The following is a 23,190-nucleotide window of genomic DNA, read 5'->3' on the forward strand; positions in this document are numbered from 1 at the left end:
CCCCTGTGCAGAATCACATACCTGTATGTGATCCTGCACTTCTGAGTCTGGGGCGCGCACACATGCCGCTGGCGACCGCGCCCGCTGTGACTGGACACTGGCCAATCAGTGGGTCCGGCGGACTCGATATCTGCCAGGACTCGCTGATCGTTCCAGAGAGAAGCAGAACAGCAGTCCTCTTACGCAGGGCCATCTTTAATACAGGGCAAAAGGGGAAGCTGCCCTGGGCTCAGTCATTGTTGTGGGGCCCAAAGCAGCTTCCTCTTGAGCCTCCACTGCCTGTAAATAGTTGATAAGTGGATTCAGAAGGGCCCAAGAAAATGTTTGCCTGGGGTCCAATCATTATTAAAGACGGCCCTGTGCCTATGTAAACAAGGCAGATTGCCACTCTGTCACTAGGGAAGGTAGTGAACCTGTGCTTCTGCTAAGCAGGAACATGGATCTCTGTCTTCACATAGTACAAGCACCTGTCTCACAGTTAGAAAGCACTCCCTAGGAACACGTTTAACCCTTTGATCTCCCCTGATGTTAACCCCTTCCCTGCCAGTGTCATTAGTACAGTGACAGTGCATTTTTTGGCACTGATCACTGTATTAGTGTCACTGGTTCCCAAACAAGTGTCACTTAGTGTCCAATTTGTCCACCGCAATTTCGCAGACCCGCTATAAAATTTTCCATAGTTTGTGGACGCTATAACTTTTGCACAAACAAATCAATCTTATTGGGATTTCTTTTTTTTTACCAAAAACGTGTAGCAGAATACATATCAGCCTAAATTGATGAAGAAATTAGATTTTTTTACATTTTTTGTATTGGATGTTTTATAGCAGAAAGTAAAAAATATTTTTTCTTTTTTCTTTTCAAAATTGTCAGCCTTTTTTTGTTTATAGTCCAAAAAATCAAAACCGCAGAGGTGATAAAATACCACCAAAAGAAAGCTCTTTTTGTTGGGAAAAGACCACGCAATTGTCAGTTGAAGTACCGCAAAAAATGGCCTGGTCATAAAGGGGGGTAAAACCTTCCGGAGCTGAAGGGGTTACAATCACAAGATGGAAACTCGTATTCCCGCAATGCAATATCTAAGTCTCTCATTGGAGAGATTTCCCTTTGTTTTTTCTCCCATAGCCAAAACAGGAAGTGAGGGAATCCCTACCGTATTGGAGAATGACGTTTTCTGGGGACAACCCAAAATTTGGGATTTCCTTTTACTTTCACTTTCAATGATAATGGTAAAAAGGACAACTAGAGAGGGTTAATCTTCCTAACAGGGGCACAGATAGTAATAAAAGCTGGCAGGGGTTCTAATCCCTCTCCACTCTATCCAAACACTTATGTGAGTATATTGGTGCAGCTTAAAGAGGAACGGCAGTCTGCTCACACAATTTGTAATAAAAACATCTTTGCCATTCTGAAGCTTCCCCCCAACCACTTTGCATATTATTTTATATATACTGTGATTCTGTACTTGCCAAATATGCTGCAGAAATCTCCCTCCACTGAGTCTGGCTGCATCCATTTTAAAGAGGAAGTAAACCCTGATAAGTTTTCTTCCTCTTTCATTCCCTGCAAAGGTAAAGCATAATGGACTACTGTGCATCGCATAGTAGCCCATTATGTGTCACTTACCTGACACAGGAGCCAGCGTCACTGCTGTCCCCTGTAGTCCGGCGCATCCATCTTCTCGGTGGGTCTTGCAGCTCCGCCGCTGTCATTCGCATGCGCACAGGAGCCGAGACGCGCGGCATCTTCGTTATCGAGAATGGCACGCTCAGTGCGCCTGCGCACCTCTGTCTACGGCGCATGCGCCGTAGACAGCGGTGCCCGTCTTCGGGCAAATATCTCCTAAACCGTATAGGTTTGGGAGATATTTCTTGGACCTACAGGTAAGCCTTAATCTAGGCTTACCTGTAGGCAGGGCAGAACTTAGGGTGGTGGGGGCCCCTGGGCTTGAGTCACTTTCGAGCCCTACCTTCTATACATTATCGTATTTATCAGCTTATAACACGCACCCCATGTTTAGGGGGGACGTTTAAGGAAAAAAACTTACATTTAAATGCCCATCAATGCAGCCTTATCAGTGTCCATCTGCAGCCTTGTCCATCCATCTGCAGCCTTGTCCAGTGTCATTTGCAGCCTTGTCATTGCAGTCTTGAAGTTTAAAAATGGTGCCGCCGAGATACAGAGTCCTGCGTATCTCAGCGGCTCTTGGGTACTCTTGCAGTCCCAAGCGGAGCCCGAGAGTAGCCGAGTGTACTCGGCTCGGCTCACAGTCACGCCCAGTCCCTGTGTTATGTCCATCATAGAGCGGGGCTGGGCGTGACTGTGAGCGGAGCCGAGCCAAGTACACTCGGCTATGTATCTCGGTGGGGCCCATGGGCTTGAGCCCAGTCAAGCCCAATGGTAAGTCCAGCCCTGCCTGTAGGTCAAAGTGGTTTGTAAGGGTTTGTAAGGGTTTAACTGTGGGCAGCTGAAGCTGTTGTTTGTTCGCTTCCTGGATTTACACAGACACACAGAGGCACACCTCCAGCTCTGCAGCTCTCATTAGCCCTCTAATGACTCACCCCCCTCCCTTCCTGGCAAACTCTCACCAGAGTGAGAGAGAGAGAGCTGTGCATGATCTCTTAATAAGCCTAGACTAATGACCAGACAAGAAACAGGAAGTGGGCTGTAGAAGGGATTTACTGGCAGGACAAAAATGTTTTACTAAACAACAACAACAAGGGCAGAAGATTTAATAGATGGAAAGATGAAAAAAATGACAGAAGTTCCGCTTTAAATCTTAATAAATCTCCCCGGTGGAATGCATAATCACTGCTACTCACAAAGGAGGAAGAGTACTCTGCAAGATATAAAAGAACTTTAACTACTTTTTTTTAATGCAATTTTTGGACAAGCGCTGCAACATGTTTGGTGCGACCTTTTTCTTCATATCATCGCCCCCTGTCTGCGGATGGCAGCACTGAACCGGAAATATCACAGACAGGGCTCTTTTTTTATGGTGAAAACAGGCAACTGAGCTGTGGTTTTACCACCCACCGGAGTTTTTAACATTATAGTCTGATAAGGCTGTGTACACGTTGCAACGCTTTGCCAATGTAATTCGGCTGCAGAGTTGGACAGGCGGCAGCACCTGTCAAAATCAACTGCTGGGGGCATGAGGCTGCATTTGAGCATTTGGAATGCAATAAAAAAATTCATTTGGCAATAAAAAAAAAAAAAAAAAACTAAAGTAAACAAAAAAAAAACAGATGTCTGAATGCAGCAGTAGCACCTTCTGAACGCTCCTTTGAAAAACAATCCACCATTGTTCACTTTTCTTTCTTGCTGTCTGAAAGCGCCCAAAGGGGGTGACTTGGCTGGAGAGACATTTATTATAATTGGCTGTTACTAATTAGGTGAATATCTAAATGAGCCTCCTTTCTCCCCTCCCCCACACAGGCAGACATTTGTGTGCTACAGGGTGAGATGATGGGATGTAAAGAAATATACTGTATAGAGGGTTTAATGATCAAAAAAAATTGCAGTTCAAAATTTTGGAAAGATGTAGTCATTGGTGATGGGAGGATGTTGTGAATGGCTGAGCCGTTTTTTTTTTTGTTTGTTTTTTTTATTGGTGGAATGGTCATTTTTATATTCAATGTTTATTGCCAGCTGCTAATAGGAGCCCAAATGGAAATCTATCCAACAAGGAGGTTTGAGGGTTTTATTGTGGATTCTGTAACTGATTAGTCGGCTTATGAACCTGCGATTAGCGCTCTTCCCGGAGCTCTGGCATTTAACAGTTTAAAAGAATTTTGTTAGATCCCTTTTTTTTTTTTTTTTTTTTTTTTTTTTTTTTTTTGTGGAATGTTCATTAAATTTTCTAAACTCTTTCAGAATTTCCATATGAAAAAATGTCTGAATGGCCAGCTTTAGTTGATATCTGATCATTAAATATTATTATTATACAGGATTTATATAGTGTCAGCAGTTTGTGCAGCGCTTTACAACATGCAGGCAGTACAACTACAATACAAATGTGCCCGCTCTGTGTACACCACACAGAGCGGGCGCACATAATGCTTGTGATTATTATTATTATTATTATTATTAATAATAATAATAATAATAATAATAATAATAATAATAATAATAAAAAAATCATACTATATTTAAAATGCAAAAAATGGCAGCATGGTTTTTATTTTTTTTATTTTGCAACTCTGTGCTGCTGACCTCTTTCAGCAACTTCCTGTCTACATTCATCGGCTGCACATCATTGCTCTGGACTAGGGATGAGCTCAGGCGTGTTCACATGGTCCACATGCAGAGCCCGCCAGGAAGTGGGCGCTGCGCTAATCACCGGCAGTGAGACATTGCACGGCTGCAGAGATCGGGCAATGTCTTGCTGCCTGTGATTAGCGCAGCGCTGCGCCGACTTCATGGGGGCCTCTGCAAGTGGAGCATGCGAACACGCCTGAGCTCATCCTTACTCTGGATCGGCTTCCTAAAAGCACCAATAGTGGACCATGCACGAGAAATGTGTGCCCACAGTCCCATAGCCGCTTGTAGTGTTTTTACAATGGGTGCATGTGACCAGGTGCAGGTTTTTTCAGGGGGAATGCAGCAGGCACCTCCAGCACTGAATGTATGTAAAAGCAAGGTGTTGCTGGAGGGGGATCTATTTTTGTGGTTTTCAGAAGCTGATTTTAGAGCCATTTTAAGTGCCAAATGTGGTAACTTGTGTTTTAGCTGCGTTTTGTTTACAGGCGATTTTTCATTTTTGTCTATTTTGAGAATTTTTTTTTCTTTTGTTTTTATTTTTATTTTTTTATTTTTTTTTCCCAAACATGGCAAAACAGATGTTTTAAATGTTGGTTACTATCTGTCAAGTTAAATTATTCAAGAAAGGTTCTAGGAACGTACCGTGTACATGAAACCTTATTGTTGCTGGCTGTGGGGAGTTTGTTGTTGGTGGCTTGGATCTGTTGTCTAGTTTACTGCCCTTCTTGTTTCATTCCCAAACTCCATACAAAGTATTTAGTACCATAAAACGACACTTGGTTCTGTATGCTCTAAAAGGGGGGTGGAAACAAGGAATGGTACTCGGAGGTGGGTAGGGGGTAGAGTCAAGGAATGTTGCTCGGAAAGGGTAGAGTTCCTGCACCTATTCTCTGAGGGGGGGGGAAAAGCCCTGACAGGGTGACAACACAAAAGCACAGTTGAGAGATAGTTGTCACCCTATAAAAAAAAATCTGAATTAAAAGCTCTTGCATCTTAAGTGTACTGCCATTGTTTACTGTGCATTTTTTTTTTTTTTTTTTTTTTTTTCTAGTGCCTTAAAACTGAAGTTTAATCTGCTCACATTTTTACTTTCCCTGGTTCCTCATTTTGTCTTTCTCACCAACTTGATTGCAGTTTAAAATGCATTCTTTGCATTTTTATAACATACCTTATTTTAGACCCGGTGATGTCATCACTGGATCTCTGTACTTCTCTGTGCCATGCAGGGAGATCACGGCTGGTGGGGGGGAGCAGGGGGCTGTACATACGGTAGCGACTTGAAAACCTCACAGCACCCTGCCTCAGTACTCCTTCTTAGGAGCCCTCAGTCCTGATGATGGGCTGGCTCTGGAGAGGAGTTATGCAAATATCACAATGCCTTGACAGGAGGGTGTCAGTCCAGAGGAGTGGGTGATCCTAGGTAAGCTTAAAGCAGGAGTCCGCCGTTTTTTTTTTTTTTTTTGTTTATTTTTAAAGCCAGCAGCTACAAATACTGCAGCTGCTGACTTTTAAAATAATGACACTTACCCGCCCAGCGCGCCCGCGATGTCTGCACCCGAAGCCGATCTCTCGGGTGCTGCTGCCGCCATCTTGGGTATGGGAATCAGAAAGTGGAGCCTTTCGGCTTCATTTCCCGGTTCCCTACTGTGCATGTGCGAGTCGCGCTGCGCAGTAAGGGTGGTCCCCGCTGTCTCTGGGATCCGCGTGTTTCCCAGCAGGCAGCGGGGGACCTTCGGAAAGGGGCATAGATTCTGCGGAAAGGGGCGTACCTTCTGCAGAATCTGCGCCGGAAGTGGGTGCAGATACCTGTACTGTACAGGTACCTGCATCCCCCTCCCCCCTGAAAGGTGCCAATTGTGGCGCCAGAGGGGGGGAGGGTTCCAATGAGCGGAAGGTCCACTTTAGGGTGGACCTCTGCTTTAATTTGCATGCAGACCGCACTAGGTAACAACCACATGTGATGCTGAGCTTCCATGATTGAAAGAGGGAAAATCTAATGAATAAAAGGGGACGAGGGGCAACCAAGCTGGGGAGAAAAGGGCTAGAAAATGCTGGCCATCCTCGAGTTCAAGCTGCAGAGAGTTGTATCTTCCATTTAAAAACTCCTTGATATTTTGACCAACCTGTAGATAAGTGAATCTGCTGTGCAATGCTCTGTGTGTTTGCAGCCGTTACTAGGTCCGCCATGCCCCGACAGAGGAAACCGGGCCCTGAGCTGACTCTGGATCTAACCCCTTCCTCCCTACAATTGATGAAGAGAGCTCAGCTGCAACAATACTGCAAGAAGCTGGGCCTGGGAGGAGGTGGAAAGGTAAGTTGTCTTCTTGGTTTTGGGGAGGGGGGTTGTGTTGTATAAGTGGCCTAGAACAGAACATTGACTCTTTCTGTCTATAGAACACGGACCTCATCCAGAGGCTGAAGGATCACTTCAAACTGTCTGCAAACAGCAGCCAAGTAAGTAAAAACCCAAACGCACTCCCCCTATACAAGTCTGCTCCAGGCTGGGGCTGTTCGGCACTTTTTGTGGTTCAGCTGTCTGAAGCCTCGCCATTTGTAAGGAGGAACCTTCTTATTTTTTAAATATGGTCTCTCATATGTTCAACATTTGCATGGTTAGCCCTGGCTGCAAGTCAGTTTGCTTTCAGCGTGTCTTAGTGCTTTATTCTGGGACCCTATACGTTTCGGTGCGAGGTTTTGGGGCCCCAATCTATTGCTGTCTGTTGTCTCGGGAGCCCTCCATGTATGATGTGCCTTGCCCTGTGAGCCCTCAGTATAAATGAACACTCCAAGAAGCCGTGCCTGTTATGGAATCCTTGATGTGTCCCCATGAGCCTTGTTCTGGGACCCACCAACTTGTTGGTGTGTCTTGTTCTGGGTTCCTTTAAATGTTGGGGATATCAGTTTATAGGTTACAAAACAGACACTTGGAGGTTACCACGACACGTGGAGGATACCATAACACAAACACTCCAACACTTGTGGTGCACACTGACATTTGGGGAAGTCTCAGAAACACACAAACGCTTCTGAAAAACATACTCTGACACTTGGTGGGTCCCAGTATATATACTTTGCGTGAGGTGAATATGGTCATAGGAGTAAAATGTAATTGGGGGGGGGGGGGGGGGGGGGATTATAAAAGTTGAGTTTGTTGTATTTAGAGTGCATGGTTGTGGTCTTTGGAAGAAAAATTATTTATATGCATATTAGATTACCATATAGGCACGCATAATATGTTATATTTGATGTTGATAAAGTGTTTTGCCTTTCTTCCTCTTAAAACCAATAAAATATTAAATGGAAAGAAGTAAAATAATGTAGCTTTATTACAACTGTTGTGCATCTGAAACACAACAGCAAGAACACAGTCAAATCAACATTTAGAGGAACCAGATTAAGGCATACCAACGCTCTGAGACTTCCAGAACACTGACACGCCAAGTGCCCGTATGTCTGTTCTGGTAAGCCTTATTCAGGGTAAACTCTAAACGGGAACCTCCAAGTGTCGGCTTGTCTGTTATAGGCCCCTCCATATGTTGGCGTCTCTTCCAAGTATTCTGTCTTATTCTGGGACCTTTAAAGTGTTGGCATGTCCTCATCCTCCTAAGACTCTCCAAATCACAGCAACAATCCAAGTGGCCCTTATCCTTATCAAATGGGCAGCTTAGGGTTATGTCAACTACTTGGGTGAGCCTTTGATGCAGTGTTCTCTTTGTTGGTGCCACTTGGTCAGGTATGCTGTACTCCACCTTTTTTCCTGTATGGAAATTCCCCCAGGGGCCTTGGTTACCCCACCTTTCTAAGACCTGTGCAATGTATCGGTCACTTTGTGTTTGTGCCACAAAGTATTTATGCCCTCTACCTTAGTACCCTACTATCACCAGATCTACTCTTCTTGCGTGGTTTGTTTGTCATGACATGTTTTCTCTGACAGAAGCCTCTTCAGACCCCTCCTCCTCCTCCACCGCAGAATGAAAGCCACCTGGAGCTGCCAGGTAAGACACGTTTGAAACCCCCCTTTTGCCCTGTCCCTACATACAACAAATGAAACCCACCAGTAGAGGTGTTATTGCCCTGCTTGGTTTCTCAAAGGAGAAGTCTTCAATGCCAAGTTCTCCTTCCATACTTCCTTTTTTTTTTTTTTTTTTTTTTTGTTTTTTAAAAGTCAAAAGTGCTTCCTATTTATATATGTTTTTTTCCCTCATCTCCCACTTACATGGGCCTATAATCCCTATGGCTAGAATGTTGTGGCCCAGTGTATACTAGAACACCTGCTCTAGGTTGGCCTATTCACAGGCAGCCAAGTAGAAATTTGTCTCAGCTTTGACAACATCCATGTAAATAAATTGTCTAAACTTATTTTATTCCAAATTAGCACAGGACACAAGTTGTTGTTGTTGGTTTTTTTTTTTTTTTTTTTTCTCTATGCATTTTGTCATAGAGGAATTGCATCGGTGTCTTGTGCTAGTTTGGCATAAAATAGGTTTTTAGTGACCATAGTGTGCAATCTTCCCTTTTTTTACTTTGAATCTGTAAGCATCAGGTCCAGAAAGGACCCAAATATGAGGCATGCATCAAATATTGTCCTCGGGCTGTTTTTTCTGATGCTACAAGATAGTTGGTGTTCAATACCTGCTTCTCTGGTCAGAGTACAAAAAAAAAAACCTTGATGTCCTGGTATTTTGCGCTAATATATTGTATGTGCATTACATTAAAGCAGCCCATTAAACCGAACAGGTTGGCAATGCCCCAAAATGTCCAAAAAAGGATGTGCACCATTTTTTTGGCAACACAGTGCACCACCATATGTGTTACTATGTTGTGGTGCACTGCAGCATGTGCATTGGAGCAGTGTTGCCCTAGTGCAGTGGTCTCTAAACTGTGGCCCAGGGGGGCTGGATGTGGCTTGCCTTTATCTGGCCCTTGGGGCAGTGTTCCTCTCACTGATACAAGACTCTATTCCTCCTACTGACACCAGCGTCTGCCCCCATAAAACGTCTGAAGCCCCCTGCCCTAGGGCATCGAGGTGCTGTTTAAAGAGAATGGCAGCACAACACACACATTCCTAATATACAGTGCCTTGAAAAAGTACACCCCTTGAAATTTTCCACATTTTGTTATATTACAACCAAAACCGCAAATGTATTTTATTGGGATTTTATGTGATGGGACCAGCACAAAGTGGCACATAATTGTAAAGTGGAAGGAAAAATTATAAATGGTTCAATTTTTTTTACAAATATCTGAAAAGTGTGGTGTGCATCTGTATTAAGCCCCCTTTACTCTGATACCCCTGACTAAAATTTAGGGGAACCAATTGCTTTCAGAGATAAATAGTCCAACTGTGTGTAATTTTAATCTCTGTATGGATACAGCTGTTCTGTAAAGCCCTCAGAGGTTTGTTAGAGAGCCTTAGTGGACAAAAGGCATCCATGAAGGCCAAGGAACACACCAGACAGGTCAGGGATAAAGTTATGGAGAAGTTAAAAGCAGGGTTAGGTTTATATAAAAATGTCCCCAGCTTTGAACATCTCGCAGAGGTCTGTTCAATCCATCATCCGTAAATGGAAAGAGTATGGCACAACTGCAAACCTACCAAACCATGGCTGTCCACCTAAACCAGAGGTGCCCAAACTTTTGAGGAGCGAGGGTCACTTTATCAACTCGATAACCAGTCGTGGGCCACAATGAACGTAAAGGGGGATGGCAGGTCTGTGTCCGCTCGGCATATGTAGAACAGATGTGTATGCAACCCGCTCTACCCTAAGAGCCCTCCAATCCGCCCAGACGTAAGGGGATACTACTACTACTACTACTGCTTTCCAACAGGACAACAACCATAACCATACAACCAGAGCTACCAAGGAATGTAGAAGCAAAGTATATTCATGTTTTAGAATGACCCAGTCAAAGTCCGGACCTAAATCCAATCCAGACGCTCTCCATCCAATCTTACAGAGCTTGAACTATTTTTAAAAGACGAATGAGCAAAAATATCCCTCTCTAGATGTGCCAAGCTGGTAGAGACATCCCCAAAAAGACTTGCAGCTGTAATTGCAGAAAAAGGCGGTTCTACAAAGTATTGACTCGGGGCGCTGTACAAATGCACGCCACACATTTATTTGTAAAAAAAAAAAAAAAAAAAAAGTTTGATTTTTCCTTCCACTTCACAATTATGTGCCACTTTGTGTTGGTCTATCACATAAAATCCCAATAAAATACATTTACTTTTTTGGTTGTAACATGACAAAATGTGGAAAATTTGAAGCGGTAAGAATACTTTTTCAAGGCACTGTATGTTGTAGTAATGCACCCGTTACTACAGAAAATCGCAGTGGAAGAGTGTGTTTTGGCCCTTAGAGTTGTGGACTGCAGTTATAACCAACACAGTCCTTCTCTGGTATGTAATATATTTTTTATGACTTGCTGAACATTAGGTGTGACAAATGATCACTGATCCATTTTTTTTTTTTTTTTTTTTTTTTTTTTGTTTTCCCCAGAAGGACGAGCTTGGTGTGTGGTCCATGGACAGCAGTTGACCCTTGACCATTGGTTCCCCCTAACTCTGCGCTGTGGCCGGGTCTGCCTTATGAGCCATGGCTCTTATATCCCTCTGCACCTGGCTCCTTCCTCGGTGCCCACTCCACCTGGGCTACAGGACAACCTTGTCTGTAGTGACTGCATGGAGAGGTCAGTGCTACTATCCAGATTCCAAAAACAAAACTACCCAGGCAATACACTATTGTTTGGCCTAAATTATTTTATTTACAATAGTGACATTTTCAATTTTCCTTAACTGAAATTAATATCATGTCTTCATTTTTTGGTTTAGAAATCAGGAGAAGGACTCCCGAGTCCAGCAAAAGTCGATTTTGGAAGGTATGCATCATAGTTGTTTGCATAGGCGTGCCTGGGCACATACTAATGACCCCCATGCTCACTTGCATTATCGCTCTGTGTGTCAGCGGGAAGATGGGGAAAGATCACCCTTTTACCAGCTCTATCTATATCATAGGCTGCACACACCTATGGCTGTTGTTTTGTGAAGATAATATAAGGGGTTGACAAATTATATTGGAATTCAGGAACAAGTCCGTTCAAGCTAGAGGTCATCATGTTCTATGATTCTAAAAGCATCCACTCCTGTCCAAAGTGAAGGGAGGAATTCCACAACTATCTCTTCTCGTTGGTGTGGTGATAATAATAAATACACGTCCTAGATTTGCATCACAGTAGACTACAATCTCGGGTCATGCAAGATATGTCAGGATCGGAGTGCTCTGAGCAGACAAGGGGGGCAGTGAGGTGACCTGGGAAGTGTTGACTGCGCTGTCATATGGTTGTCGCCCAATGGCTGGATGTTGATCCCTACAGACCGTTCAGCCTGTGACAACTTGTAAAATAATGCAACGGAGCCAAACCTTCCAATAACTGGTTAATGGCGGAATAGTAGAGGCTGGCTCTGGGATCACAAGGCTTGTATCTGTTGGTGCTAAAGTGTTGGCCCTTTGGGGGTAAACAAAAAAAGAAAACTATATCGAAATAAGGGGTTAAGCTTGCATCACCGAGGCCTACAGGAAAATTGGGGTTGCGGGGTGGGTACAACTTAGGGTTTTAGTATGGTTTATTGTTATAAGGAGGGTTAGTGTTGGGGTTACAGGGAGGGTTAAGGTTAGAGCGGGTAAGACTTGGAGTTTCAGGGAGGGTTAGTTTTGTAAGAGTAATTCCTATAGTATTTGTTATAGGGAGGGTTGGTAATGGGGCTACAAGGGATGTTAGTGTTGGGGGGTTTCAGGGCAGGTTTGTCTTTGAAGGAGGGGGTTAGTATTGCGGTTACAGGGGGCTTGGTGTAGGGGGTTGCAGGGACAGCCATTCTTATGGTGTTAGTTATATTGGGAGGGTTGGTTTTGAGGTTACGGGGGGCTTGGTGTTGGAGTTACAAGGCAGGTTAGTGTTGGGGTTACACTGAGGATTACAAAATGCTATAAAAAGGGCAAGAGTTAGGGTTACAGGGAGAGAAATTCTTAGTTTGTTATATAGCAAGGGTTGGTTTTGGGGTTACAGGGAGGGTTAATGTTGGGGTAACTGATGGGGTTACAGGGAAAATAAGAGGTGGGGGGAGGGGGGGTGGTGGTGGTGGTGGTGGTTAGACTTGGGTTACACTGAGGGTTAGTGATGGGCTTGCAGGGAGAGTAATTCTAAAGCCCCATACACACGGTCGGACTTGTACAAACTTTTCCGTGGACTTTTGTACAAAGTGTGTTGTCCACAAGTTTGTATTGCATACACACGGTCGGACTTTTTGACAACAAACACGAACGTAATGACGTCACAACGTACTGACGCCGCTTCAAAAGAGGACGTTCAATGACTCCAGAGCCACCTTTGGTCAACTTCTGTATTGTAGTCTGATCGTTTGCAATGGTTCTGAGCATGCGTGTTTGTACCTTGTACAAAAGTCCGATGCTTTTGCGTACACACGGTAGGACTTTGCTCCATCGGACTTTTGTTGCCAGAAAGTTTGTCCGTTCGCACAGCCAACAAAAGTCCGATGAAAACAGAAAAAGTTTGTCCGATGGAGCGTACACACAGTCGGATGTTGCTCCAAAACAGCTAATTTGCATGTTTGTTGTCAAAAAGTCCGACCGTGTGTACGGGCCTTTATAGGTTTAGTTATAGGGAGGCTTGGTTTTGAGGTTACAGGGAGAGTTGATGTCAGGGTTACAGGGAGGGTAAAAAGTTAGGGTTTCGGTGGGCGGGGGGTTGTTGGGCTTATAGAAAGAGATGTTGTTAGGGTTGCAGGAAGGCTAGGAGCTGAAGGTTCAGGAAGGGTTAATGTTACAGGGAGAGAAGAGTTGGAGTTACACAAGGGGATAATGTCACAGGGATGGTTGGGGTTACAGGGAGGAGTTGGCGTTGCAGAACAGAATCCTATGCAAATGGTCCATCAGATGGATGTCTGTCTAGGGCAGTGATGGCGAACCTTGGCACCCCAGATGTTTTGGAACTACATCTCCCATGATGCTCAACTACACTGAAGAGTGCATGAGCATCATGGGAAATGTAGTTCCAAAACATCTGGAGTGCCAAGGTTCGCCATCACTGGTCTAAGGCAATGGAGGAAAATTGCCCTGGAGGATTTTGGACCATCCAGTAAATAGAAGGTCTAATTGAACAAATTATTGAAATAATTGTTTGATCTGCAGATGGATTGTGTCTGAACACAGGCCCTGGGAAGTCTACCTCTGTGGGGTAAGATATACAAATGAGTAGAAATGTATTTTACAAACATCAGAGTCTCTGCACCTTCAGCCATGTGACTTTTCTGTCTGCAGCACATCTCGCCATCGTCATAAGTCTGGAAAATTCCAGCCGAAAGAAGACCCAGAGTATGCTAAAAAGGTAAAATTGGTAAAATACATGTGCCTATATAATAATATAATTGGTCCAAATTATTATTATTATTATTATTATTATTATTATTATTATTATTATTTTATTTATTTTTTCATGTTAAAGCTAACTGCCTTATAAAATTTCCAGTTGACTTCTGGTTTAGAGGCTCCAATACTTTAAGTTAAAGCTAAACTCCAGCTTAAATAAGCTGATGAAGTACAGATCCTGTATTGTGTAAAACCATACCTCCCCAACAATTTGAGATGGGAATGAGGGACACCTACTAACAAATGTATGTGGGCATAGGGCACGCCCCCTGCCACACCCCCTTAAAGGTTATTTAAATACACAAGGACTTTTTTATTTTCCACTATTCCTTTTTATATTTGCAATGTACAAATGCAGCAATTTAGATGAAAGATTTAGCACTGGGAAACACTTTTTGAAAGATAACATTTTATATACAATTGTATAGATCAGATCAAAATGAGGGGGAAAGAGGGACATTGCTCCAAATCAGGGACAGTTGGGAGCTATGGGTAAAACCATAAAATGTACAGAATGTGTATACAGGGCTTTTTTTTATTTTTTATTTCTCAAAAGGGATAGGTGCAGCCACCCTTCCTTTCTGTCCCCTACCCACATCTAAGCACCATCCCTTGGTTCCACCTCTTGCTCACCTCTCACCACCGCCCCATTTAGAGAATACAGAAGTATTTTGTGCTACTAAGTTATTTGTATGGAATTTGATAGATCCCCCCCCCCCCCCCCCAGACAACACTGGAACTCCCTTCAGCAAAAAAATACCAAGCCAGCAACAATAGACCCCCATGAACCGCAACAGATCTTCCAGCAGCCAGCAAAAATAGACCTCTCCCTTTTAACAGGAGACCTATCCATCAACAATAGACCCACACACGCATCCCCAGCATCATTGGACCCTCTAGCACTCCTTGCCATAAAATACATTCAGTTCTGGAGGTGCCGGAATGGTGTTCCTCCACATTCCCACAAATAAAAAAATAAAAAAGCTGTGTGTGTATTTTATGAGCAGTAAATGGAAAGGGCAGCAGACTAATTGGCTGATTCTCACCATGCTCTCTCCTATCAGCATGGTTCTTAACCAAAACACCCCTGCCTGGTTGGTTCTGAGTTCTGCTGTAAAATAAAGGTCAGATTTGGGTACTTGCTTTTAAAAAATAAATTTTTTTAAAAATAAATAAAACATTAACATAACTAGTAAAACCTCATACATATGATCAGACTTTGTAAAAACTTTCCCGTGGATTTTTGTACAAACGGTGACGGCCGTGAACTTGTATTGCATACACACGGCAGGACTTTTTCAGCCAACTTTCACCAAATCGCGTGTTTTTTTTTCCTGCTCTTTACCACCACCTTTGGTCAACTTCTGTATTGTCGTCTGATCTTTTGCATTGGTTCTGAGCATGCGTGTTTGTACTTTGTACAAAAGTCCTATGGTTTTTTGTACACACGACCAGACTTTGCTCCATCGGACTTTTGTTGCCGGAAAGTTTGTCTGTTCGCAAAGCCCACAACAGCCTGATGAAAACCGAAACAGTTTGTCCGATGGAGCGTGCACACGGTTGGATGTTGCCTTAATTTGTTGCTAATTTGCATCTTTGTCAAAACTCTGATCGTGTGTACGGGCCTTAAGGCACATCTCACTACAATACTGGCCTTGTCTTCAGTGCTGCCCCCTGCAGATACTCCACTTCCTCGTCTGTCATCTTTTGGGTTCAGGTGAGGCTGTGCATTCAGCCTGCCATGCATATAGAAAAAGTCCACCTTGTGCACGTTCCCCTCACCTCTGCAATTGTGGGTGCACAGCTATGGGAGGCAGCACCAGTAGATACTCCCTTGACAAAGCCTGTCATAGACCCGCCCCCTGGGAGTGCATCATTGCGTGATACAGGCTGTCATGATCCCGTCTCCTGGGATTTTGTCACCAGGGTAGGACTTGGGGTGGTGGGGACCCCTGGGCTTAAGTCACTTTCGGCCCTACCTTCTATACATTACCGTATTTATTGGCATATAACACGCACCCCAAGTTTAGGAGGGAAGTTTAAGGAAAAAACTTACATTTAAATGCCCATCAATGTAGCCTTATCAGTATCCATCTGCAGCCTTGCCCATCCATTTGTAGCCTTGCCCCAGTGTCATTTACAGCCTTGTCATTGCAGTCTTGAAGTTTAAAAACTTGTCTCGGCGGCTCTCTGGTCCTCTCGGTAGTGTAACAACCTATTAAGTCACCCATCGCAGTTTGCTACAGAAGTGACGTTCCGTCGCCGACATCTTGGTACACCCCACACTCGTCCACAGTAAGGATACACTAAAAAGGGGTAAAGCAGACATGTTGCATGCACCGGAGTTTTGTATTTTACATGTATTTATAACAGTAATGTCAGTTTATATAGTGAAATACAGTACTTAGAACTCCGTCTGACTACTTGGATCTTGAATTTTAAAAGCAGCGGCATCCCTGCTCATCTCACAGGTTTGCTAATTTGGCAGAAGTTCGCTGCTTTTAAAATTCAACATTTAAGTAGTCAGACGGAGTTGTAAGTCCTGTATTTTACTATATACTAACCTTAATGTTCTAAATATGTCTAAAATGCAAAACTCTGGTGGGTGTAACATATCCACTTTACCCCTTCTTGGTGTATCATTCCTGTGGACGAGTGTGGGGTGTAGCAAGATGGCGGTGACGGTATGTCACTATTGTAGCAAACTGCGATGAGTCTTGGAATATGTTGTTGCAGCAGCTCTCGGGTCCTCTCGCAGTCCCGAGCGGAGCCGAGAGTAGCCGAGTGTACTCTGCTCGGCTCACAGTCACGCCCAGTCCCTGTGTTATGTCCATCATAGGGCAAGACTGGGCGTGACTGTGAGTGGAGCTGAGAAGAGTACACAAGAGTACGCTTGGCTATGTATCTCGGCGGGGCCCATGGGCTTGAGCCCAGTCAAGCCCAATGGTAAGTCCAGCCCTGTGCGTAGACTAACCCATGTTGGCTTTGATTGGCAGTAAGTTGTTGTGACTGACACGATGTCTTGTACCTCTTGCAGGTGGATGATCTACTTAACCAAATGGCCACGGGACACGTCGACTCCCAGAAAGTCTTACAGCCCATCCGTCCAGGCGTTCTCCATTCTCCTATAGCAAAACAGGAGCTCAGCCCCGTTTTTTATTAATTCTCGATCAGGGGTGCAAATCAGAGCAAAGAAAAAAAATCTCCTTTTTTATGTAACTAGTGGAGGGAGAAAAAAAAGAAAACCCGGGAATATGTTTCTCTAATGACCTCCATGCACAGAATTCCCCCATTTCTCACTGTGAATGCCATAGAACGCTCGCATAAACCAGAGCCATTTTGCATTTTTTTTAATTATTTCTACATAAAGTGGCAAATAAAAGACTTCCTTTTTTTTAAAACTGTTCCGCGTCTACAATTTTAAGAATATTCTGACCACCCAAGCCGACTCAATAAACGTGCCATAGTAACTAATCTGGGTATATGTTACTGAAGATAGGTTATCTCAAGGAGGATTCTAATTGGTTGATGTGGGTAATTTGCATTTCTCTTTGCACCGTTTGAGAAGGTCCATGCATCTTGATTTAAAGTATATGTATGGGTAGCATCCATCTCTATCCCAGTGGAGACCATTACCTTCACTTCCTGCCCCATAAATACAACAGGAATTGAGAGGAAATCGCTGCAAAATTAGGAGACCAGAACAGGAGTCATAATAAATTTCCTCTTTTATTCCTGTTCCAGTGACTTAATTAAAGTGTTGGATTTTACCCCCAGTTGCAGTGCTGACATGGGTAGATCTGTGTGCTGCCACCCTCCCTGTGTTGGTATTGTCTAGCGGGGGCCTCGCAAGCCAAACAAATTCCAGATCTAGCAACGCACACACTTTCATTCATGGCAAGAATCCTCTCCGGTCAAGAATGGCTAACATGTTTCAAGGGGAGTCCCCACTTCATCAGAGCCCCTGATGAAGAGGGGACTCCCCTTGAAATGAGTCAGCCATGCTTACATGGGAATAAAACACTGTTCAAGTAAGTGTTTGCATTGAATCTTGCGTTACTGGATCTGGAATTGGCTAATGAGCTTTTGCAATTTGCAGTTTGAGAGTATAGCACCTGTCTACTTTTATTAATAAATGGTCTGCAATGGTAATCCACTAGGCTGGTGCGCTCTTTGTTTCTTTTAGTACATTTTGATATCGGGGCTGGCCCTGCCTTAAGAGGGCAGCAAAGCTTAGTGGTGTAACACGTCTCTGGAGTGGAGCGGTGAAGGTCCATCAGTCTCCGAACACTGCAATGGCAAGCAGGCTGCTATTTATTTATTTTTTGTTCTACAGTCTAGCTGGGGCCTTGCAAGCTGTAAAAAGGCCCCTCAGAATGCAAGCAGCCCATGGGCCACCAGTTGCACAGGCCTGGTAAAATTGGTACTAGTGGTTAAATTGGGCTTCAGTGGAACTGAATCTGGGAGTGACCAAAAAGCAACCAATCAGAATGCACTGTACCGCAGGTCGACCAGTACAAGTTGGATTTTGTTTGGCTGAATGGGTTACTACACTTAAAGTAGATATAAACTGTAGCTGGATAACATTTAGTGTCTTCTCCAGCCATTTTGAGCCTCTTCCTATCTACATGCTCTGACTTCAGCACTGGCTGCACATGATTGCTCTGGACCAGTTTCCTGATGGTGACAATGTTGGCCCATGTCTGAGCAATGTGTATTGGGAAAATCCTTTTGTAGTCTCCAACGGGGACATATGTGGAAGGGTGATGCAGGGAGCACAGCTGAGAGACGCCTGACGCCCATAACAGGAACATACTGTAGATGCCAACTGTCCCGGATATGCTGGGACAGTCCTGCACCTCAGACCTCAGTTCCAGTGACGCTGTGTTTTGGGATCACAGCATCACCCGTAATTTTGAGTTACTATGAATGCTGTGCAGTAACTCAAAAGTATTAAAGCAGAACCAAAATCTGCAATACTTGCCTCTCCTACGACTGTCTAAGGTTCCTCGCTGTAATCTTCTACTGAGCGTCGATATTTAGCAGTCTTCAGTGGCCAGTGCAGGATGATGTCACTTCTGTACATACACAGGAGTACAGTGATGTCAACACCCAGGATCTGCATCAGAACATAAGCGCCGCCATACAATAGTACTAAAAAATAGTACTTTTTTTTTTTTTTTTTTTTTTTTTTTTATTTAACAAATGCGGTTTAGAGTCCATGACCACAATACAAATGAAGTAATATCTTACACAACATTGTATAATCATTAATTGAGGAAAAAAAAAAATGGGTATCTTGACACTTCATTCTATATTTGGGATGCAGAATATTTAAATCGGGTGTTCCGTATCCCAAGTGATAGAGAATTTTTCTAGTTAAAAAAAAAAAAAAAAAAAAAAAAAAAGGGGGGGAGGCCCAGACCCGGCAGTCACGGACAGTCCTCTCTCCTCAACCCAATCACCCCAAATTTTGTTAAACTTTAAGACCTTTCTGACCCATATATGTCAGTTTATAAAGGGGTTGCACCTGGTTCGCAAATTCTCTCTGCGGCCTGACTGTGGGGACCACAGATGTCTTCCATTTAAGTAGGAAAAGTTTCCGCAAACAAAGCGTTGGATTGAAGAGAAAGCACCGTTGATGAACGGAAACCTCAGTTTGGGAACCAACTCCTAATAGAGCACCCAACTCCTCCACTACCCCTTGCCAATAGGGCAGGAGGACAGGACCATGCCATGTGTATAAATGTTCCAACCTCCGTTCCACACCTAGAACAGATTTAATCAGCCCCAGTGTATATATAATGGATAGACTTTGCGGGTTATAATGCGCCCAATTGTAAGAATTTTTCAATTGAATACATCTATACCAAGCTGAGATCAGCATAGGAATACATTTGTGGAATATCATCCCATTCCTCAGCAACCAAACCTGGGATATCAGCTTGCTACGTCTGACACAGTTGGGTCAACTAGTTGGCTTCACATCCTGATATCCGAAGATAAAGAGAGGAAAGGATCATATCCACATTTTTCTAGATCAGGAAGTGCTCAACTGAGTGCGATTCCAGCATAATCGGATTGGGGAATTGTGCCCTAAATGCGTGGTGCAGCTGCAGATATCGAAAGAACATTCAGTTGGGCAATTTTAAATTCCTGTTTTAACTGGTCAAAAGTCAATAAAGAACCATCCTTAAATGAAATGGTACTTTTAATCCCTGACCCTATATCATTTATAAAGAGATTTAAAAAGTAAGGGGGCAACACTGAACCTTGGGGTACACCACTGATAACCTTAGACCAGGGCTCTCCAAACTACGGCCCTCCAGCTGTTGTGGAGCTACACATCCCATGACGCATTGTAAAACTGACAATCCCAGACATGACTAGGCATGATGGGGATTGTAGTTCCTGAACAACTGGAGGGCCATTGTTTGGAGACCCCTGACTTAGACCAATGGTCATCAACCCTGTCCTCAGGGCCCGCTAACAGGCCAAGTTTTCTGTATTACCTTGGGGGAGATGCAGACTAGAATACTGCAATCACTGAGCAGCAAATGATATCACCTGTGATGTATTTCAGTTATCTTGCAAACCTGGCCTGTTAGAGGGCTCTGAGGACAGGGTTGATGACCATTGCCTTAGACCATTCAGAGTATGAATCATTAACCGCTTTGTGACCACAATTGTGACTAACGCAATGTCTTGTACCTCTTGCAGGTGGATGAACTTCTTCTCCAAATGGCCGTGGGACACGTCGACTCCCAGAGAGTCTTGCAGCCCATTCGTCCAGCCGTTGTCCATTCTCCAGATGGCAAAACAGGAACTCAGCCCCATTCTGATTAATGCCTGAGCAGGGGTGCAAATCGGAGCGAAAAAAAATCTCCTTTATGTAACTGATGGGGGGGAAAAAAAATAAAAAATATGGGAATGTTTCTCCAATGATCTCCGTGCGCAAAATTCCCCTATTTCTCGCTGTGTGCGCCATAGAACGCTCACACAAATCAGAGCCATTCGTATTTTTTTATTTATTTATTTCTACACAAAGTGGCAAATAAAATACTTCCTTTTTTTTTCTTTTTAAATGGTTCTTCGTCTACAATTTTAAGAATATTCTTAAAGTGGACGCAAATGCTCCATAGTAACCGATTTGATCTTATGCTACTGAAGATGGATTAGCTCAAGGAGGATTCTGATTGGCTGTGGACATTCTGCATTTCTGTTTGTACCATTTGAGAAGGTCCATACATGTTGATTATTTTATTTATTTTTTAAGTCTATTTAATGGCCCTTGACAATTGCCTTCACTTCCTGCCCTTGAAGCACAACAGGAAGTGAGAGGAAATCAGAACACCAGGACAGGCTTCTCCATAGATTTCCCCTTCTGTTCCTGTACTGGTGACTCATTGAAAATGTTGCCTTTACCCCCAGTTACAGTGCCGACAATCAGTAAATGTGTGCTCCAGTACTTGGTATCCTGCTACCACCCTGTGGTGATACTGTCTAGCTGGGAAAACAGAGGGTGCACCAGCCTAGTGCATTACCATTGCAGACCATTTATAAATAACAGTAGACCGTTGTTATACTCTCAAACGGTAACGTGCAAAATTAACATTACTAATTAATTGATACAAGGTAATGTTTAGTAATAGCCTGAATTGGGGGGGCATTTGTTTATTTCTTATGGTCATGTACAAAGATTGTACATACCACATACACAGGTATCCCCAGCCTCATTACCCCTTTTGGGCTGTATATAAGTCCTGTGTTGCCCTCCCACGTGAGCCTTCTATCCCCAGACGAAGCTGGTTACGAGAAACGCGTTGGGAGGGGCCTCACACATGATGTTGTTCCGCAAGTCAGCCTGATCGCTTGGACCTGCTAGTTGTTTGTAACGTATGTTACATATGTACTAGAGCACACGTATGTTTACGAAATTTTAAAATGTGATTTTATCATTTTAATAAAATTTTGGTGAAATGCTACACTATGTGGATCTTCCTCTGTACTTTAACTTCTTCCATGAAGCCTATCTTGTATTAGGAGATTGTGGAACCTTTGCATGCAAGAATTGTGGTGTATATGGCTGCTATGCAGCAAGGTGTCTGATGGTCTCCTTGAGGGACCAGAGCAGGTGGTAAGGAGCTCATTTAATCGCCTGCGTTGATACCTTTTTGAGAGCACTCTTTCTGGTGCATGTTGTTGTCATTCCTTCATGGCAAAGAAATGGGAAATATTGAAGTTTAAAAAATTTGAGCACCTTTTTGCTGTGTGTGTGTGTGTGTGTTTTTTTTTGTTTTGTTTTTTTTGCGCATTTTAGATGGACTTTATTTGCACAGATATGTACATTTTAGGATGAGTTCATCATACACCTATATTACCAAAAGTATTGGGAAGTCTGCCTTTCCACGCACATGGCATCCCAGTCTTGGTCCATAGCATTCAATATTGAGTTGGCCCACCCTTTGCAGCTATAACAGCTTCAACTCTTCTGGGAAGGCCAAATCATTTGGTGGAGGGGGGATTGTAGTGGTGAGTTATTTTTCAGGGGGTTGGGCTTGGCCCCTTATTTCCAGTGAAGCCAACTATTAAGGCATCGGCATACCAAGACATTTTGGACAATTTTACTGCTGCCAAATTTGTGGGAACAGTTTGGGACACAGAGTCCTGACCTCAAACAGATAGAACACCTTTGGGATGAATTAGAGCACAGACTGCAAGCCAGGAATTCTCGTCCAACATCCTCACAAATGCACTTCTGGAAGAATGGTCAAACATTCCCATAGACACACTCCTAAACCTTGTGGACAGCCTTCCCAGAAGAGTAACGGCAAAGGGTGGGTCTACTCAATATTGAACCATACAGACTAAGACTGGGATGCCATTAAAGTTCATGTGCATGTAAAGGCAGGTGTCCCAATACTTTTGGTAATATAGTGTATGTTTAATGCACTTTTATTGTGTCTCTTATGTGATTTATTAACTTATACGTAGCACAAGGATAGCGCACTTTATAGTATTGTTTGGTTGGAGCAATGTGCAAAAGCTCAGCAATGAATTCCAGCTCTAGCAACGTACGTGAGATCCAATGCACATATTTTCTTACTTGGGAAGAAACCACCCAGGTAAAGTATGGCTAACATGTTTCAAGGGGAGTCCCCTCTTCATCAGAGCCCCTGATGAAGAGGGGACTCACCTTGAAACACGTTGGTAATAAAAACACTTGGGTCAAATATGGCTAATGTGTTTCAAGGGGAGTCCCCCTCTTCATCAGGGGCTCTGATGAAGATGTGACTCCTCTTGAAACATGTTAGCCATATGTGACCCAAGTGTTTTTATTCCCATGTAAGAAAGTATGTGCACTGGACCTCACGTTTACTGTATTTGGAATTGGCTGATGAGTTTTTGCACATTGCAGCTTGAGCGTATAGCAATTGTTTACTTTTATTAATAAATGTTCTGCAATGGTAATCCACAAGGCGCT

The 23,190-nt window shown here is 43.6% G+C and overlaps 1 protein-coding gene across 3 annotated transcripts; it reads left to right on the top strand.

Moving 5' to 3' along the window:
• Window positions 1–3,439: 3,439 nt before the first annotated feature.
• LOC143925385 (uncharacterized) lies at window positions 3,440–21,624 on the top strand. 3 transcript variants are annotated; one of them, XR_013261955.1, is made up of 10 exons: window positions 3,440–3,460; window positions 6,432–6,574; window positions 6,658–6,717; window positions 8,198–8,258; window positions 10,764–10,953; window positions 11,096–11,142; window positions 13,470–13,515; window positions 13,599–13,665; window positions 16,744–17,236; window positions 20,427–21,624. XR_013261955.1 is itself a non-coding variant. In XM_077449953.1 (9 exons), the coding sequence occupies exons 2-9, from the start codon at window positions 6,449–6,451 to the stop codon at window positions 16,867–16,869; spliced, it is 723 nt and encodes a 240-aa protein (XP_077306079.1). In that variant the 5' UTR covers window positions 3,440–3,460; window positions 6,432–6,448; the 3' UTR covers window positions 16,870–17,582. The 3 variants fall into 3 exon arrangements, 1 of the variants encoding a protein (XP_077306079.1); XR_013261956.1 differs by having other exon boundaries at window positions 10,767–10,953; XM_077449953.1 differs by lacking the exon at window positions 20,427–21,624 and having other exon boundaries at window positions 16,744–17,582.
• The last annotated feature ends 1,566 nt before the right edge of the window (window positions 21,625–23,190 follow it).

The sequence above is a fragment of the Lithobates pipiens genome, unplaced genomic scaffold, assembly GCF_037356315.1.
Source record: "Lithobates pipiens isolate NorthernLeopardFrog02 unplaced genomic scaffold, aLitPip1_a1.2 Scaffold_22, whole genome shotgun sequence".
NCBI lineage: Eukaryota > Metazoa > Chordata > Amphibia > Anura > Ranidae > Lithobates > Lithobates pipiens.

What these genes read in the sequence shown, in the direction of transcription:
- LOC143925385 (XM_077449953.1), top strand. Translation starts at nt 6,449, where the DNA reads ATGCCCCGACAGAGGAAACCGGGCCCTGAGCTGACTCTGGATCTAACC. An exon ending in AAGCCACCTGGAGCTGCCAG is followed by an intron (nt 8,259 to 10,763) that starts GTAAGACACGTT and finishes TGTTTTCCCCAG; the next exon opens with AAGGACGAGCTTGGTGTGTG. An exon ending in GGGAAGTCTACCTCTGTGGG is followed by an intron (nt 13,516 to 13,598) that starts GTAAGATATACA and finishes TTCTGTCTGCAG; the next exon opens with CACATCTCGCCATCGTCATA.